Genomic DNA, 20,860 nt, shown 5'->3' with positions numbered 1-20,860 from the left:
CGAAAATTTTAATACGTATGCACTCATCGTATGTCAGATGTTGCAAATAATAATTAAAGTAGAGGCTCTCTAATTAATTTGATAAAATTTTATTTAAAATTGTAATTATACACTCATTGTATTAAATTAGTTTATTGATTTTTTAATTTTTCCTAAAATAGCCATTTTAAAAAATATTTCCATCCTATTTTTTTAAGGAGATAAAATAAGATATGTATCTAATTTTGAAATTTATTTTAAATAATTCATTATCTTTTAAATTTATATGTATATATAATATTAGCCTAATTTACTAAGCCATGTGAACTAGGGCGGCAAAAAAAAATCCCAAAATGCCGACCCACTCCTGTCCCGAATATTTTTCGAATCGGGTTTTTTTCCCGTCCCGATCAATGTCGAGAGAGATAAAAAAAAAATTTATATTCGATAGAATTCCTGTCCCAACCCAAAATAATATTATTAATTAATATTTAATATATTTTATTAATAGATTAACAGATTTTTTAACACACTTGACTAACACATAAAGCTCTCATTTTTTTTCTCCTCCAAATTTCCTAAATTTAGGAAAATTGAGTTTGTTATAAGAAGGAGAATTACGTCGATTATTTTAAGTTTTTTTTTAAATATTTAAATATTATTAATATATTGAATTAAAAGATTATAATTTTAAATAAAATAATATAGAGTCAAATCTCATACAGAAATTGACAAACATATCTATACTATATTATTAAGTGTGAGCCTTAACTAACACTAAAATATTTAATTCCATAATTATCCTTCTTACCCTACTAAAAATAAAGGCGTCAATTCGGGTCGGTTGGGTCGGGTTGAGCAATAATACTATTCAAAAATTGCTCAACTTGAACCCTACTCGAACCCGAGCCAAACCGAAAAATCTCAACCTGAACCCGAACCCGATCAACGTGATTAACCCGATTTTGAATTTTTTTAAAAGAAAATTAAATAAAATTCAAAAAAATAATATTTTATTTTAAACGCAAAATAACAAAATCTTCTTCATATATATGATTTAAATTTGAAAGTCTAATTGTAGAAAAGTAAAATAAATTTACTAAATCGGATAAACACTTGTTTAAAAATTTAAAAAATGTTCAAAATAAATATTAAATTATGAAAATTTATAATATGAATATACAATAAATATTTTTTCAGACATAAAATATATAAAAATGCAGGCAATATTTATTAAAATTTTTTAAAAAATATTTAAAATTTTCGGGCAACTCGGGTCAACCCGGACCCAACCCAACCCGATCATTTTTTTCGGGTTAGGTATCAGGTCCAACCCAATCTGATCCGATCGCAAAAATCCCAAACCCAAACTTGATTTTTTTCGGGTTGAACCGTGTCGGGTTGGTGTATCGTGTCTGATTTTGACACCCCTAACTAAAAATCTCATCAAGTCACCCCATATTTTACACAGAAAAAAATCTAAACAAAATTATCTTTTAAATCGAACAAAACTTTTCTAAATTGAAGATAATTCCGTGTTAATTGTTTAGTATTATTTGATCAAATTAAAAATAATAATAACACATACAATACGTGTGCAACTTTTATCAGTTTTAAAAATATTAGCCCATAGATGACAATTTCAGTACTTAAATTAATGATTAAATAATTCTTTCAAATAAAAAACTTATATAAACAAATACTATAATAAAAAAAAAAAAGAATTGATCAGAAGCGCACGAGACGGGTCTCGATCCGATCCTACACCAAATGCAAACAAAATCATCTATAACAAAAAAAATATAGATTCAAACTGAATAACTACGCGCACATAATTTATAACACGCATTGCGAATGCGCGAGTTATCATTGTTGCATTCACGATTGTTGTGGCTACATCTGATCTGGCCACCACCCGAGTGACTCACTCTCCTCTCCGATACTTTAATAGGGTTTAAGAACAACCACAATCGGTCCGTCCACCATCGGCTCCGGCGTGAAATTTATTCCGATTCTTGTCGCAATCTCAGGTAACACATGCCAATCCATCCCGAGACAATTTCTGAAAATAAGCCGGTGCAACCACTCTGACTGTAGAATTCTTTTACCCCCATTTGTTTATTCACCGACTTGTATTGATTTTGTTAACTTCCTGCTTTGCGATGCACTTTGGTAAAATGTTCTATCAATTGGGGTTTTTCTGTGGAATCTCTTATTTTTATCGCAATTGATTGATTAATGTATGTAATGTCATATACGCGTATACTCATTTTTCGTATCTATAAACTCAAAAGGTGGTCTATCTTCTTATACTCATTTTTCGTATCTATGAACTCAAAAGGTGGTCTATCTTCTTCTGCTGAATCACAAGCTGAACGAGTTGCACTTAGAGGTTCAAGAAATGGCTAACTTAACATTAACTGGGATACTTGAAAAGGTAAGTCATGGATACTTTATATTCTTCAATTCATCTCGTTGCTCTTATTTTTCTCACGTTAGTATGACTTAATTATTCATTAAATATTGTCTATGCCCTACAGATGACGGGAAAGGATAAAGATTACCGATATATGGCGACATCTGATTTGCTTAATGAATTAAACAAAGAGGGATTTAAACTAGATGTCGACCTTGAAGCAAAATTGTCTAATATTGTCATACAACAACTGGATGATGCAGCAGGCGATGTTTCCGGATTAGCTGTGAAGTGGTTCGGTCTCGCTTCTTTAAATAAATAGCCTTTTGGATTTATTCTCTCTGTCTTATTATTGTTCATGCATTTTTTTTTCTGCATTATGCTGCTGTTTGACTGCATTGATTTGAAATATATCTCGATCCTTCGTCATCATTCCTTTGCAGAGATCAGTGTTCAAAGCAATCATATGCTCATCTTATTGTTAGCCATAAATCCTCGTTTGTCTCTTGGAGATTCTACTTCATCGTTTAGGATTTGTTTTCCAATTCCATTTTGTGTACCCCCAAGATGAAACCAAATATCACCTTCTAATGTTCATTCTTCTTCCCCAAAGACTCTCTTTTTCACTTGCCTCAGTATAATCGTTATTTTCAATTCAACTGTTCAACATTTTCCAAAAATACTACATTGTGATGTTATGTTGTAGTCTGAAACACAATATTTTATAATTTTAAATCATTTATATATTTTGATGTGACCAAGTAATCTATGACATGATTTGATATCAACATAATTGATTTTATTTGAACAATACATTACAAAATATATGTCTTACTTGTTCAAAGATTTCCCTAAATTTATATCCAAACATATATCCCGAGAATGCCCAAATGAAAACAAACAAGCCCCACTACAATCGGTTTTTTTTCCCTTTTCCCTCTTTTGAATTTTGGTTTCTTCATGCTTATATCACAGCTCATATTTTTCAGCGATAATTTTCCTTAACGCATTGTTTCGTTCCAAGGTTTAGAATTAGAATACATACACTAGCATTTGGATATCTCTCTCATTAAATTGTTATTCTTTTTGCTCAATTCTCTTAATCCAGACACACATTTTATGCTGTACTTTGTGAGGTTCTAATTCAGGTGTGTCTATTGCTGGTTGAAAATTATTTCCAATCCCCTTGTAGGCTTAGATTCATTCCTGGTCTTTGTGAATATCAGGAAGGGGGTTCCCTTTAATTAGAGTGATACCCTATGGAAATTAACTAGTTAATGTTCTGCCTTTTCGTTATTATATTCAGGGCAAATTTATATTATGCATCTTGATGTAATAAGATTTGTGGTTAGGATTATCACTGCGCACAATTTTCGTTTCATAATAGTTAATATTGGGAAACTGCAATGTTATTGATTTTGTTTTGATGTTCATTTCCAGTCTTGTTCCTTTGGTGAAGAAAATTAGAGAGCAGCAAGTTCTGGAGATGACTAATAAGCTCTGTGATAAATTGCTCGATGGGAAAGAGCAACACCGTGACATTGCTAGTATTGCTTTAAAGACGATTGTTGGGGAAGTTCCTAGCCCATCTATTGCACAATCTGTTCTTGTATCTATTTCTCCAAAGTTGATTCGAGGAATAACCGCTCTGGTGAGTCACATGATCAATCCCACATCTGTTTAATATGGACGAGACAGCTACCTTCTTGAGTAGCAGATTCACACTTACTATCAATACTATTATGTGCAAGCTTTGTTGGAAGTTGGAGGACAATAGTTTGAATGCGTTGGAATTTTTATTTTAGGATTCAATAATAATGTAAATTTAATTGAAGCTGTGCAAGTCACTCAGTTATTGGTCACTTGATATTTCCTTTCCTTGGGCAGTACCTCCCAACAAGATTGATCCCTTTGGATCTTGGTCCATGATGGTCTTTTTATTGATTTTGTCGATTGGATCTCTCTATGAATGGAAAAGGGTTCCTCATAGTTAAGGTTATCTGTTTCGTTAATACTATTATTATCATCCTCTTTTTATTTCCCATGAATTGGATCTTGGGTGAGGTTAGTTGATTTATCATGATATCAACATGAGCTCATTGTCCTTGTTGATCTGAAGTAATTTGATTTTCAAGCACTATCAGTAAAGCATAATCTCCAAGTAACTTGCTTAAACCAGTTGTGAGACAAATGTGAATTTGGAGCCATTAGTGTGTTTCACACTTGACTGCTGGAAAATTGATTGTTAGAAAGACCATTAACATCGTTCACTTTGGGACAATAGTTGTATGATCACTCCTTTTGTTTTAGCACGGGCTTCATCATCTCCAAATGTCTGCTTTGTTACAAGTTATAATACCTGTCAGAACGGACCAGCATTATTTAAAGATGACCCAGTATAGGTGCGTGTTTAGGTTTCTTTGGATTGTTTTGGGAAAGATAGATTTCTCCTATAATGCAACCTGTTAGATCTAGAAAAGGAGATAAACTTGCGTGCTTGGAGTCCTTCAAAGCTTGAAGATGAGAGTGTTGGAGCTGTCGTCTCATAGTCATTATCATCTTGTATGAAATAACAATACTTTGACCTATTTTATGGAAGATTTTCTACTCTCTTGATTTATAGGTGCTTAAAACTAAAAAAATTGATGTGTTGGGGTTTTTAGACCTTGTCTTATGGGGTCCAAAACTGTATATTGTGTAATTGTGTGTGGTGTTTTGTATATTGTAATGGTAGATTTATTGCTGTGAGTTGAAATATTTATATATTCACAAACCTTTTTTCGTTATTTAATTCGAGTTTGGCTGTCTTTATCCTCATTATGAAATTTATGTATCCTCTTTTTTAGGGAATGAGTACAGAAATCAAATGTGAATGTCTTGATATTATATGTGATGTTCTTCAAAAATATGGGAATGTAATGGCGTCAGACCATGAGGTCTTGTTAGGTGCATTGTTGCCTCAGTTGAGTTTGAATCAAGCCAGTGTCAGAAAGAAGGCTGTTTCTTCTATTGGTAGGATGAAGCTAATTCAAAATCTTGTTGATGATACTTTGTTATTTCTAGTTTCATCAGTTTATTAAATTCTTCATTTTCGCTGGTTATTACAATATTTCGGCTGCAGCGTCTCTCTCTTCAAGCTTGTCTGATGATTTGTTGGCTAAAGCTACTGTTGAAGTTGTTCGGCTTTTGAAAAGTAAGGCCACAAAATCTGAAATTACACGGACAAACATCCAAATGATTGGTGCTTTAAGGTAAATTATTGAAATAACCTTTTTTGGCTGATGGTTAGATGTGTCTGATTGCTCTGATGCTGTTAGAGCCATCTCATGTGCCGTGAACCCTTATGATCCTTTTGAATGTCGATTTAGTTATTGTAATGGTAGATTTTTTCATTTGTCCAGGACTGGAATAATTTTATTATTGAGATATGAGAATGAATTCTTTTACTTGGTGGTGGTGTTCATTGGAAACATGTGTATCATGGAAATTTAGAATGTTATTCAGCTTCAGCTTTGATAATTCGGATACTGCGGGTCTATTGTGTCTTGGATTGTTGTGACATTTGTGTTACCTTTTTTGTTACCCTTCTATGATGAATCATATCTATTGACTTCTGAATTTTTGATTTTCAAGTCGAGCTGTTGGTTATCGTTTTGGTCCGCACCTTGGAGATACTGTTCCAATACTAATTGGCTACTGTAATAATGCGTCAGAGAATGATGAAGAGCTTAGAGAGTACAGCTTGCAGGTACTTGTTCTTTTAATATTGTGTATCCGTGATCATTTTCGTGATTAATAATGTGTTGAAGAGCAATCTTTGTTTGAGTTCCCTGTTCTTATTTCTCTCATTTTGTACTTGGTTGAATACTTTTCTGCGTAGGCATTGGAGAGCTTTTTGCTGAGATGTCCCAGGGATATATCTTCCTACTGCGACCAAATTTTACGTCTTACTTTGGAATTTCTTAGTTATGATCCTAATTTCACTGATAATATGGAGGAAGACACAGACGAGGAGAGTTGTGTGGAAGAGGAGGATGAGTATGTTCCGAAGTTATTTGTTTGCTGACTGAGGACTTGATGTTATCGATGACAGGGTTTTATGCTAATATTTCATTCTATGAGCTTGTAGTGAGAGTGCTAATGAATACACAGACGATGAAGATGTGAGCTGGAAGGTGCGTCGAGCTTCTGCTAAATGCTTGGCAGCATTAATTGTTTCTCGTCCTGAGATGCTCTCAAGACTATATGAGGAGGTATACATTGATAAGTTTCAAGATAGCATACATACTTTATTTGGAATTGTACCATTCTATTTTAGTGTGGTAATAGTATGCCACGATCATTGTAGCTCTTCTCTCGGCATTGTTCTTGCGCATTCTTTAAATAATTCTCCACAAAAATAAATTGTAAGAGACTTGTAATAAATTGTCATTCAAGATGTCATTGACAAGGTGACTTTTTCTCTCAAATGAGCATACAGCTCTAGCCTGTTCAATTACTTTATGTTTCCTCATGAATTGTAAGCTGATCCGCTTTTTGGAGTTGCGAATAATTAAATTGGAAAGAGCTTCTAAACTTGTTAAACTCATTTTACCAAAGATACGAAACGAAGAGAGAAGATTGGGAAGATAAAAGAATCACTTGTAAGGTGGCGATATATTGCTAGTGACAATGTTGAAGACTTGAAAGGTAGAAATAGAAGCTTCCACTTCAACAAAGCAAGCAATGCCAAAGATATATCTGTACTCTCAGGCTTCGCCTTTTCAACATGAATAAGATAAATTTAATACATTATTATTTGTTTTATCTATGTTATGTTCACAACGTGGGATAATATTTATTAACAATGACTAAATTTGTCATTTGACATGTATCAAGACGGAAGGGAAAAAACTGTACGTAGTGGCGTTAATTTAATCCCAAAAATATGGAATGGGCCAAGTTTCCGTATCTGATGAAATTGTCATAGTTGAAATTAGGGTAACCCGAGCAGAGCTGATGGTCAAGGAAGAGCATAGTGGTAAATGTCAAACTGTTTGGTTTGAATCTATAGTGGATAATTTTGGACACATAAACCTTGACGTCCTTTGTGCTACATAGGCAACCAGTCACTCCTACTCGTTGAAGTATTGTGTGATGATTATAACATTTCACAAACCCTAGTGTAGGTTTTGATTGGACATTTTTAATTTTTTCCTTTGGTGTTGAATTTCAAATTGCCTTTTAATGCTTTAATGTTTTATGATGTTGGTTATCATTTGAACTCCGTCAAATTTAACTAAAAAAATTGAAATTGCAATAATTATTGGAAAAATCTTTTTTGTTGGGCATAAGTCATGTTTTTACTATGGTAATACTAATCTTGATGGCGTAGTGACATTTAAAAGGAAAATTATTTTGCTTAAAGACTCTGTTGTCACATGTACATGATTCCTGAAATATAGAGTATGCTTATATTTTATCCTCAATGTCATGAAGGCTAATTTCAGTTTTCGTTACCATTTTAAATGTAAGTGCATGAAAAATGAGATATTGGAGTATGATCGAGAATATTATTTGTGTAAATAAACCATTTTTCTTCAATTTCTCTCGTGTTCAGTTAATCAGAATACGGCGGTTGACTAAAAATTGTATACTTGCAGGCATGCCCGAAATTAATTGATAGGTTCAAAGAGAGGGAAGAGAATGTCAAGGTATGATGTAAACTGTACTACTCTTCTTTGTTTTACTTATCCTTGGCTGATCATCTGTCTTTGGTGCAGATGGATGTCTTCAGTACGTTCATTGAGTTATTAAGACAAACAGGAAATGTTACAAAAGGCCAGACAGATTTTGATCAATCAAGGTAAGGTGTCATGTATTTCGTCGGATATCCATTCTTTCTATGGCATTTAAATATAGGTGTGATTATCAGCAGTTCAGCATGTCAACTCTATTATATGATGTTTGACACAATTTATTTTTATGTGGACGTCAAAACAATATAATGAAACAAAATCATCTTTGCGATGTTTTTGACGAAATTTCAACAAACATCTCAGCAAATAATCATTTGAGGAACTTGAAATTGCTTATCTTAATAGTCTGTGAGCTTTGGCATGTTAAGATGACGAAAAAGATCATTTTTTTTCTGGGACCATAAACAAAGAGGAAAATGATAGTTAATAAAGCCAAAAAGTTGAAATTTTGTGTTTGAATTAGCAATGTTTAGTTAGCTGATTTCACTAGTGAAGCAACGCAAGTGGGTGTATGGGAGAATGGAACATTGATGTTGAATTCATGAAAAGCTTATGCACCGGGACAAGGTTTGGAGGGCTTGAATTTAATGTAATAAATTATATGTTATTACCAAAAAATGTAATAAATGTTATATATATATTATGAATTTATGTTTCAAAATTTCATTTGGCACAACTTCGTTGTGTTTTATTTATAACAAAAAAAATCATCACATTATACAGTCCAACGAAGCTGTGCCATACGGGATTTTGAAAAATATAATTAGTCTATACTAGAATATATGAATCAACAACAAATGATTTCGTCTTTCTTCTTTGCAGCAAATCGAATTTTCATTTTGAAATAGTCAAGTTATATCCCTAAACGAATAAAATAAAAATCAATGAAATAAACAATAGTCCATCAATTACTCAACAACAAATAATCAAGATTGAAGAATCAATGACTCATCAACAAATATTCAAGCAATAACCAATCAATGACTCATCAACAAATATTCAAGTGAAAACCAATTAAGCAATCTAAATGGTTTTCTATACAATATATTTTAATACTCATTCGATAATTTCATGAATTTAGAGTAATAAGACAATAAATACGACTTGAAATTTTCATTTTTTCCAACTCTTATAATGTAGTTTGATCTAACATCGAATAGTTGATTAAAATTAACAAACTAAAATTTCATTATTCAAGAATTGCGATTTTTTTATTTGTCAATCATGAAAAGTCTCATTTTTTTATTACATTAACAACACACAATGATCGTAATATTTAAAATAATCTGAAAAAGGGATTTCGCACCTGTGCTTGAGATTCGAGAGGCCGAAGTCATGAGGCTGAATTTTATAGAGAAATTTCAGAGAAACAACGCGTATGCAAGGACAATAATTTTACAGCACTATTAATTATTTTGGAATCCCTACATAAATAATAATAAAAAAAATGGGCTGGGCTGTAGCCCTAAGGAAGATTCATACCTGCTTCTGTAGAAATCTTGCTCTATTGGTGTGTTATATCACTGATACAAGATTTCCAGTGTTCTGCATTTTCGTTGACCCCTGTTTACTTTTGATACGCTTGTGTCAAAATTTGATGAATTATACCCTGATTTCGGTACACCGTTCCCCTTTCCTACAACAAGTATGCAACGGCTTTTTTTTCCTGATACTCTGCATATGTTATGCAGTCCCAAATACCTATTGAAGCAAGAAGTGCCAAAGATAATTCGATCTGTAAATAGACAGCTACGTGAAAAATCTATCAAAACTAAGGTAAACAATGTGGCAAGTATACCCCTGTGATTTTAAAATAGATTCTGAAATTTCTTACATTTTTCATGTTTTACAGGTTGGTGCCTTCTCAGTTTTGAAAGAGGTGGTAATTGTTTTACCTGATTGCCTTGCTGATCACATTGGATCTCTTACCCCTGGCATTGAGAAAGCACTTTGTGTAAGTTTAACCCTTTTGGGGATTCTATATTGTGAATGAATTTTGTTTTTTTTTTTTTTGCCAGGGATGCTCTAGTACTTATATTACCTTTATGAACAGGATAAATCCTCGACCTCAAATTTAAAGATTGAAGCTCTTGTTTTCACAAGATTAGTTTTAGCCTCGCATGCTCCTTCAGTTTTCCATCCCTATATTAAGGTACTTTTCTTCATGCCACAGAGTTTTATGATGTCTTGAAAAGTACGAATGTTTGGCGAATTTATGCTAACGCGCTTTATCTAAACTAATGTTTTATCTGTTGAAAAAGGCGATGAAACCCCGTTATGAGTGTCGGGATGCTTCTCTATGATCTTTTAATCTGTTTGAGTTGAGTTAGGATCGTTCATTTTAGAACCCCCAGATTCCAGAAATAAAGATTGGAAAAGAGGAGTCCAGAAACTATTCCTCTATCAGAGAGTAAATACCAAAATAATAGATAGCTAGATTGAAACAAGCAGTTACTAGAATTGACTTGAAAATGCCATGCGACTGCTTGACTATCTCTTCTGTTTGCTATAAAGTATCGGTGATTTCCTCTTACCAGGTACTCCTAAATTTTGTAATATAATCAGCAGCTGCATTAGCTTCCCGTAAAGATAAGTGCATGTTTCTGCAAGTTACCATAGCCACTTAAAGATATCTAGTTTATAGCTGAATTTAGTCGTGGCTTTATTTTCTGTTGTACGGTCCATGTAATTACACCCCCAACTTCTTTCAGTATTTTGAAATTTTCTTCAATATCCTTGTGCATATTCCATGGTCCTCCAATATTCATAAACAGTATGTATGGTTGGCTTATCGATGCAATGATCATGACCATAAGTAATAAAACAGATAAGCAGAAAGACTACCTTTTTATTTTAGCTTGCCATGTCCTTATTGGCATTACCACCAAAAGGATATGTTGCAGTCTTCGCTCTTTTATGATAGCTAATGGATGCTGTTATTTATGGACTCTTAACAGTGCATGCAAAAAATCATTGAAGATGATGATGTAGGATTACTGAGATCTATTGGTGTAAGGAGGAAAAATTTGTTTAAAACCAGATGCATTGATTGTTGTTCAGCTCATAATGTAGAGCATGGGGCAGTGGTTCAATTTATGCCCACCAATTTGTAATCTGTAAAATGCTCAAGTAAAAGATTTAAACAGTGTTTCTCATAATCACTACAATTTGACCAACAAATATCTAAAACTTGCTTGTCTGTTGAAAATCTTGTTCTAGGCCATTTCTGCTCCTGTTATATCTGCTGTTGGTGAACGGTATTACAAAGTTACAGCAGAGGCATTAAGAGTTTGTGGAGAACTTGTTCGTGTTCTACGACCAAATTTTGAGGTCCATTCTCATATTCTCTGTGCATATCTGTCTTCCGGATTTTGGAGGGCCACGTCCTGAGATTTTACTATGATTTTGTTCCTCAGGCTTATGGTTTTGATTTCAAACCTTATGTCCATCCAATTTATAGTGCTATAATGTCACGCCTAACAAACCAAGATCAAGATCAGGTTAGGGTCATTTGTCGTATAGAAATCTTGTTCTCTCACCAGTTTTTTGGGGTGTGATTTCTCTTCTCTCTCAGGAGGTTAAAGAATGTGCCATTTCTTGCATGGGACTTGTGGTTTTTACATTTGGTGATCATGTTGGGGGAGAATTACCTGAGTGTCTTCCTGTGCTTGTTGATCGGATGGGTAACGAGATAACTCGACTTACAGCTGTGAAGGTATTGAAAGATTTTGCTGGGGGCTTTCTTCTTTTTCTCATTTTAATTCCATGGTTGTTAATGCATTTGCTGCTTTCTTACGATTGTGTTAAGGGCTCAATTCTCGTATTTTTGCCAACTTCACTATATAACTGTTATTGATTGTGGTGTTAGTGTTCGGAAATACTTTAATAAGTTTTTTGAGGGATGAAGTAGATCTTGTATGATGAAGAAGTCTGCTTATAAGAGAGTGAACTTCGAACAACTGTTTTTTTTCGTGGATCGTTTTGTCCTGCTCTTGTTTGATGTGGCTGTTTTAATGTGAAGTATTTGGTGCTTGATAGAAGCGTATTTTGATACGTCGTTCTGCATTTGTAGTCTAATTTTATTAAGTTTCGTGCATGGAATATTAGCTAAGTGAAATTTTGATTGACTGAATGAGCTGGGTCATCTATCATTTGAAGCTCCTGAAGTTGCTGACTTTGTAGTTCTAGTCAAACATGGTAGTGGATTTGCTTTTGTTTCTCTGAGGGAGAAACATGCATATATTTTTTTACTAATTGACATCTGCATTTTAAGTCATATTTAACGTGTGATCGCAACCTCTTCTATCAAACAAGGACAATGCTAATGTATGTATATCTAATGTATCATACATCGTTGGGTGAGATCAAGTGTGTAAACCGAAGGACAGGGGAGGCCTGGGACTGAGGAATATTTGTTTGAGGAACAAGGCACTTCTCAGGAAATGGTGGTGGAGATGTTCAGTGGAAAGGTAGACGTTGTGGAAAAAAGTAATCAAGAGCATTTATGGTCTTCAAGATAATGGGTGGGACGTGGGGTTGGCTAGGATCTCAACATTCAGAAGCTCTTGGAAATTTATCTCTTGTTTTTACCCGGCTTTTCATCAATTGATTAGGGTGGTGCTAAAAGAGGGTAATATCATTCGTCTTTAGGAGGATGTTTTTGGGGAGGGGGTGGGTTTCATTGTTTAAAGACCGATTTCCGTCTCTGTTTCAGATATGTACTGTAACCAACAAACCGATCCGTAACTTTGTAGATGTTGTCGATATCAAAGTCAATTATACTTTCCAATGGGATGTGCGGTTTAGAAGAGATTTTAATGAGGTCGAAGTAGGTGAGTTCACTAATCTTTTAGGGGTCTTAGAGGCAGTTAAATTGGAGTTGGGTAAGGAGGATTTTAGAGTTTGGTTTGGAGGATTCTTCCGGGTTGTTTTATATTCGATCTTTCTACTTCTTTTTTCCCGATTTCTAACTTCCTTTTATTCTCCTACTATTATAATATTTGATTTGGAAAGTACCTATCCCACAAAATATTCTAGTTTTCTTGTGGATTGTAGCTTTGGGGAAACTGCCCACTTGTAACTCGATGCAAAGAAGGTGGCCCGCCTGTGTCTTATGCCTGCAACGGTGTAGCTTATGTCGAAAGCAAGAGGAGAATCAGGGCCATCTATTGGTGCGTTCAAGAGTTGGGTTTTCAATGAACTTTTCCGCGTAAGGCACATGACATGTTTATTATGGAGCCAGGATTTCCCACCGGGATAAGATTTACAAGCTTTTGGTATATGGTAATTCATTGCATCTTTTGGTCGATATGGTTGGAAAAGAACATCTGAATATTCGCAGATTTGTCGGAGTCCATGGACGACGTCCAGGAGAAGATCAAATTCAGAGTGGCGAATTGGACGACTAAGCTACCAGAGTTTAATCACTTATTTATTTCAGACTTAGTTAGGGATTAGAAATTTATATGGTCACGATGATAGTGTGGTGGTGTTTTTTCGATCTCCCTTATAAAACGTTTTGCTGATTACTCATCCGCTTCTATTGTAAACCCCTCTGTTATTATAATAAAGTTTAGTTTTTTATAAAAAAAAAGAGATTTTGACAAGTTGAAATTTTGTATTGTTTTTTTGTGACGTAAGATTTGATGTACAAATATTGATTTACATGTAGCATAACTCATCAAATAATGCTTCGGTTTGTAACAACTGAATTCCTTCAGTTAAAGTCAAACTATCTTTAAATCCAATCGATGAGTATAGAAAGACATGCCTAAATTTTTCTGATAGATTTAGATTATTATATAACTTATTTTCCTTCAGGACTTTGTCAGATGGCCTTTAGTCTGCTTTGGAGATTTTCTACATGTATCGTATGAATTTTGTGGAATTGATTTTATTGAGACGCCATGCTCAAGAAATCCATTTCTTTTTAACCTTTTGGAACATTACTGCATAAAAATGCCTCTGCTTTCAAATGTTTAATCCTTTGTTCCTCTCCTGCAGGCTTTCGCTGTCATTGCTACTTCTCCACTTCACCTCGACCTATCTTGCGTGTTAGAGCATGTAATTTCGGAGTTGACTGCTTTCTTACGAAAGGTGTAACATGCTATATTTTTGTGTTACTTTTGAATGGTTTTTCTGGAATGAGCCTTACTAATTGGTACAATAGCTGTTGATAAGCTTACATGTTTTCTAATTAACAGGCTAATCGAGCATTAAGACAAGCGACCTTGGGAACGCTAAACACACTAATTGTTGGCTATGGTGATAAAATTGCTTCTGCTGCTTACGAAGTCATAGTAGTTGAACTTTCAACCCTGATAAGGTTTTACTCAAGTTTTGTACCGTCCACCCCTCTACAATTGCTATCTAGTTTCATCCTCAAAGTTTTGGTGATAAACTATTTATGGACGATCAGTGTAATTTTTTTTATATTAAACCTGCCTTGTGTTTCCAGCGACTCAGACTTGCATATGGCTGCTCTAGCCCTGGAATTATGCTCTACCTTAATGGCCGACAAAAGATCTGGTCCAAATGTTGGTTTGACTGTCAGAAACAAAGTTCTCCCCCAAGCACTGACTCTAATTAGAAGCTCATTGCTGCAAGGGCAGGCCCTACTGGTATTAATCTAACGCTGTCACAACTCACAAGTGCACCTGTTATAGAATCGTGTGCTATGTGGTAACCATTATCTCTAAACATGCAGGCTCTGCAAAACTTTTTCAGTTCCCTTGTATCCTCAACAAACACCAGCTTTGATGTCCTGTTAGACTCACTTCTTTCAACTGCAAAACCATCTGCCAAGTCTGGTGCTGTTGCGAAACAGGCTTTGTTTTCCATAGCCCAATGTGTGGCAGTTCTGTGCCTCGCTGCTGGTGATAAGAATTGTTTGTCCACTGTAAATATGCTCACAGATATCTTAAAAGCTGATAGTAGCACCAATTCGGTATGCTAATGATCTAATCTATTTGTCTTACCTGCTGTACTTTACTTCAATCATTATATGCATTCAGAAAATAATTGTAAAATTTATGAGTTGATATATAATTATTGATGATAAAAGGATACGAGGGGATGTGCAAACTAAAATTATTGGTGAACTCTAATTGTCTGTGTGATAGAACTAGTTCACGAGAATTAGACCCTCTTCTCTCTCGAAAGAACTGTTTGTTTGATATACTTGAAAACAAAGGTATTAAATGTATGACCCGCTAAAGTGGAGTCTACTCTATTTTAGGAGAAATTATGTGAGAAAATATAGGTATTTGAATTTGAGTAACTACTTGGCTTTTCTTCTCTTCTTAACTATGAGGTTGGAAGTAGGGATGCAGAAATACTGAATCGAGTCGAAAACTACTAACGTTACACTTTTGCGTCAGAGCTTGGAGTTTTTTAGACGGTTCTAGACTTGAAACTAAATTATTTTAGACTCAAGCTCGGCGTGAACTAGAGTTCGAAGTTGAAATTCATTCAACTGGATCGAATTTCATTTTAAGTATATTTATTATAAACCATATATTAAAGCTCACAAGCTACCGAATAAAATGATTTGCGATGTAATCGGATTGAAATTTTAAACGAATATGATGACCTGGTTCGAGTTTGATACTTTTTTATACGAATCAAATAATATTTGAGCTGTTTCTTTTCTTTTGCACATCTAATTGGAACAAATTGGATTACGCTTACTAGCATGCACACACTTCCGGCTTTATTTCTGTTACATTTCTTGAGCATTTCCATCTGGAACACTACGAAGAATTTCACTATCTTGGCTTCTTATCAAACAAATCTTCTTGTTATCAAATATTTGGAATGTGATGAAAGCAGTCCCCATTGTTCTTATATGCATTGCTTTTGTGCTTTTTTGTTGTTTTCGAGAAATACTTGTCGCTTTAAAGAAATATTAGGTGTACTTTCTCAACAAATTCATTATGCGCGTGGATGGTGATTCCTTCTCACTATTTTTAGTGTCATATTATTTTACCAATCTGCAATATTTCACATAGGCCAAGCAACATCTTGCTTTGCTGTGTTTGGGGGAGATAGGGAGAAGAAAAGATCTAAGTTCTCAGGACCATATCGAGAATATTGTTATCGACTCCTTCCAATCACCTTTTGAAGAAATAAAATCTGCGGCATCTTATGCTCTTGGAAATATTGCAGTTGGTAATCTTTCAAAGTATCTGCCTTTTATATTGGACAAAATCGATAATCAGCAGAAGAAGCAATATCTATTACTCCATTCTCTGAAAGAGGTGTGCTCTCTGAATATAAACTCATCTGATAGAACTTTTTAGTCGATCTGTTCTGGTAACGGATTTTTGCTTTGCTTACTCCCCTGTTTACAGGTCATTGTGAGACAATCTGTTGATAAAGCTGAATTTGATGATTCTAGCGTTGAGAAGATCATTAATTTACTTTTTAACCACTGTGAAAGTGATGAAGAGGGAGTTCGCAATGTGGTTGCTGAATGTCTGGGAAAAATTGCACTTATTGAACCAGGAAAGCTTGTTCCTGAACTCAAGGTACCATCCAAGAAATGATACATTTTCTTAGTTGGGAGGAGCTGATTGTGATCACTCTTCTGGTTTGCTTGACATATTATTGTAGGAGAGGACTTTATATCCAGCTGCTTTTACTCGAGCAACCGCTGTGATTGCAGTGAAATATTCTATTGTTGAGCGTCAAGAGAAGATAGATGAGATTTTGTACCCTGAGATTTCTTCTTTCTTGATGCTTATCAAGGATACTGACCGGGTATTTCGACAAATCATTCCTAGTAATTCTTAAGTCATTCAGTATATACCTAAGATTCATGTGGAATCATAAAACAGTATTTTATATCTCATCCAGATTTTCCTACTTGCTGTTTTAGAATTCCACCTATTCATGGCTTGTCAATTTTTTGTGCAGCATGTGAGGCGTGCAGCTGTATTGGCCTTAAGTACTGCAGCTCATAACAAACCGAACTTGATAAAGGGCTTGCTTCCCGAACTATTGCCGCTTCTATATGACCAAACCGTAATTAAGGTGATTTCTCTAGTATTGTCATCCCTGTTTTATAGTCGCCTCACAAACCATAAGAAGCACCAATGATGATATCTTATAAAAGTCCTATTTGGGATAAACATTGTGGATCCAGCAGTTTGCTGTCAAAACTTTTGGCATTGTTTCTTACAGTGTTATATTCTAGGTTTGTTTTATGCTTGTATGCTCGGCCACTCATACATTCACTCGATGCTTCAGTGAGCATTAAGCTTCATTTCTTTTCCTCGAAAAGAATACAGTTATGCTTATGACTCCGCGTTATGTGAACGGCAAAATTTTTCTATAGACATGGTTAAATGGATATTTGGGGCTCATTAAGAGATTATCACTCAACATTTGAGAGAATGTTTTATGTAAAATTTTGATTGTTTGTGTCATGCGAAAATGCATTAAAAATACTGTTTCCTATATTCAAATTCTATCAGACAAATAACTCCTAAAATAATAGGACTTATCTCATGTTTACAGAACATCAGAATATTGGCAGTGATCATTATCTTTATTCAAAAATTATATCGATTGATAAACCATATAGCTAATCCAAAACCAAGACCAAAGAAGCTGAAAGCCAAATAAAACCGTAAAATGTGTGGATTATCTAGCTGGCACGCCTTTACAGCGGGTTAAAGTGAACCATCTTTCTCCTTTTATCTCAAAAAATGTCTCTCTTTGTTGTTACCCCTTTAGTTATACTGCAAGCAACCTGGTGTATATTTGAGTTACATGTTACTGGTGGTTGCTGAAGTCCATTTTACCATTGAAGTTTGGCTGATCAGTTTCTTTTTTTTCCACAGCAAGAATTGATCAGGACAGTCGATCTAGGTCCTTTCAAGCACACTGTTGATGATGGGCTTGAGTTGAGGAAAGCTGCATTTGAATGCGTAGACACTTTGTTGGATAGCTGTCTCGATCAAATGAATCCTTCATCTTTTATCGTCCCATATCTTTCATCTGGTTTAGATGGTAAGTCAATCTGACTCCCCATATACCCTGTCAATACTGTGTTATTCCTTGGCTAGTTAGGTTATACTAGTTTTGACTTTTGAGCATTACTGTAAGACCCGTGACCTAATAAGTACCTTAAATACCTTGATGAATGCAGTATTCATTCTTGCATATTTTCTTCTCCAGATCATTATGACGTGAAAATGCCTTGTCATCTCATCCTATCGAAGTTGGCTGAAAAGTGTCCGTCTGCTGTGTTGGCAGGTATTTATTTCAATTCATTATTTCACAGTTGCAGTTAATTTTATTTTTCCGCTTCGCTGTAGCTTTTAAATTTGATGTTAATAAACATTATTGCTGGATAATATTGTACGTTCAGTTCTGGATTCTTTGGTGGATCCACTCCAGAAAACTATTAATTTTAGACCTAAGCAAGATGCTGTCAAGCAAGAAGTTGACCGGAATGAAGACATGATCAGGAGTGCCCTCAGGGTAATTGCATCACTGAATCGTATAAGGTATGTTTCTGGTGATTTCTTGGACAGTTCAATTTTGTGTTTCTTCAGATTGTTCCAGCGTATCAAGTTTAAGAACCACCCAGGTAAAACCTAAACTATAACCACCTCAGGCTTGATTTGTTAGACCTTTGATCCTTTAAACTCTTCCGACCGAACCCCCTCTTTGTGGCATTTTGTTCTTCTTTCTTCTGTTCAGGAAGAATAGAAATTACCGACATATTTTGGGAGTGGAACAGGATGGATTTTGCTATTCCCAGCTTATGTCTCCTTTAAAAACCCGATAGTTTTCTTCTAATTAGCTGCATTGCAAATATTTACCTTTATGAGATTATATCATTTTAGAATTTTATTTCTTTTTTCAATCTATAATCTACCGTTGATGATTGCAGCGGAGATGATTGCAGTCACAAGTTTAAGTATCTTATGAATGAAATAGCCAAGTCCCCAACTCTCTGGGAGAAGTACTCTTCAATCCGGAACGAATGAACTTGCTTCAGGGCATGCTTTGTAGGTCATGCTGTAAAACTTTGAGGGCACGGTCTTTTCGAACTGGGATATTAACCTCAGTTACAGACGAACAATGTATTGCTTATAGGTTAAAAGAAAAGGGGAGTGGTAATATGAACATGGCTTGCTAGATTTGCGAATCTTTTATGAAGAGATTGAAACGAACCCACCCCCCACCCCCCCTGAAAACTGTGTGTGGTTTCCTGTGCCCTGTGTATAGGATGCACTTTTGTTGTTGTTTTATAGTCCTGTGAAAGGCGACTACAGTTTAAATTTGGAGGACTCGGTTTTATATTTTCTATATTTTGTACAATGTTATTATGGAACTATTTGATGACTTTGATAGTTTCATAGTATCAATACAAGGTCTATTTTCTTGTCAGTTAACATTTAATTAGTTCTCAGTTCCCAAAATGTCTCATATTGTTTTTTAAAAAATATAGTTACCAACATGCATTAAATGATAAATGACAAAGCAATTGTTACAAATTGAACAATATTTGACCTTTGCGTCATAAATTCCTACATTTTATATGATCGTTTGTTGATATTAACCAAACGATAAATCCTTCCAAATCTTTTTTTTTTCCGATAGCAACAGTTTTTGTACATATCTTTCATCTAGTAAAAAAGCTCCTTTATATGGATGTTAGAACTTAGAACTCGTAGTTTTACCTCAATAACGGATATATATATATATATATATATATATATATATATATATATTTATATTTTACGTCAATATAGAAAATTAGGTCATTACATGATTTGTGGGAAAGTGGGGTTAACATCTACCCGGCGCACTTCCCTTTGTCATTTCATTGTTTCTCACTAATGACAAATTGTCGGCCCGTTGTTTCTCATATGCTTTTTCTTGTACATAATTTCTTTTTAAACGTAACTGCGAAAGAAGGCGGTGTATTACATTAAACAAAATAACGAAACAAATGAAGTTGACATCCTGGAAAAAGGACATACCACATAATTTGTACATAATGAAATGCTAATGATGTGAACATATAAATTATGTCTGGAAAAATTGTGCACGTAATTTTTATGGTATTAATATTATATTTTATAATTTAATTTATTATATCTTTTTTTTTTGAAAAATTATTTGTATTTTCCGATTGTTTCTTTCAATCCTTTTGTGTCTAAGTGAACATCAAATTTAGAGAAAGTGGGCATATTTTTGTTTGATGAATCATGAATGTCTATAGACTATAGTACTGTTGCCTTTTGAATAAGATTAATAGTATTTTAGATCACACGGTTAAATAACTGAAAATGAAAATATCTCCAGTCCACTCAATTTATCAACAATGACTTGCATATGTATTCTGACTTATACATAATTTTTTTATTTATTTATTGTTGTGTGAGGATTTTAGGATCTAACTAAATGGGGTCTTGTATCGTTTAATGCGAAGAATAAGAGTACATATATATGTTTCATCTAACGTATAATTCAAATTATACAAAAGGTTAGAGTTATAAATCTTTATGTCATCTAAACATATTGATTTAATCATCATCGTCTCTGTATATTGATTTTATCAAATCTCACTAGTCGAAAAAGATGTCGAGCAGAAAAACTGTCGGTATGAAAATTTCAGCTCAAATTCAAATGTACTGATGGTTTGTAACTCCCTTAAAAAAAGCAACAAAGAGGTATATATCCATGCAATTCACACAATTCTAACACA

The 20,860-nt window shown here is 34.3% G+C and overlaps 1 protein-coding gene across 2 annotated transcripts; it reads left to right on the top strand.

Moving 5' to 3' along the window:
* The first annotated feature begins 1,784 nt into the window (after window positions 1–1,784).
* On the top strand, window positions 1,785–19,502 carry LOC142539978 (cullin-associated NEDD8-dissociated protein 1). Of its 2 annotated transcripts, none has more exons than XM_075645782.1 (29): window positions 1,785–2,009; window positions 2,321–2,416; window positions 2,520–2,689; window positions 3,836–4,046; window positions 5,242–5,407; window positions 5,517–5,646; window positions 6,029–6,143; window positions 6,276–6,433; window positions 6,525–6,648; window positions 8,038–8,088; window positions 8,158–8,240; window positions 9,825–9,909; window positions 9,986–10,087; window positions 10,187–10,285; window positions 11,353–11,463; window positions 11,550–11,633; window positions 11,708–11,848; window positions 14,137–14,229; window positions 14,337–14,458; window positions 14,591–14,753; window positions 14,840–15,079; window positions 16,143–16,391; window positions 16,485–16,661; window positions 16,747–16,893; window positions 17,050–17,166; window positions 17,979–18,147; window positions 18,316–18,393; window positions 18,509–18,647; window positions 19,037–19,502. In XM_075645782.1, exons 2-29 carry the CDS (start codon window positions 2,381–2,383, stop codon window positions 19,131–19,133), a joined length of 3,657 nt encoding a protein of 1,218 aa, XP_075501897.1. In that variant the 5' UTR covers window positions 1,785–2,009; window positions 2,321–2,380; the 3' UTR covers window positions 19,134–19,502. The 2 variants fall into 2 exon arrangements, with proteins under 2 accessions (XP_075501897.1, XP_075501898.1); XM_075645783.1 differs by having other exon boundaries at window positions 1,821–2,009; window positions 2,274–2,416.
* The last annotated feature ends 1,358 nt before the right edge of the window (window positions 19,503–20,860 follow it).

The sequence above is a fragment of the Primulina tabacum genome, chromosome 3, assembly GCF_025594145.1.
Source record: "Primulina tabacum isolate GXHZ01 chromosome 3, ASM2559414v2, whole genome shotgun sequence".
NCBI classification, from domain to species: Eukaryota; Viridiplantae; Streptophyta; class Magnoliopsida; order Lamiales; family Gesneriaceae; genus Primulina; species Primulina tabacum.
Note: the sequence above shows the minus strand (reverse complement) of the source record. Positions and strands in the feature narration are given on the sequence as shown.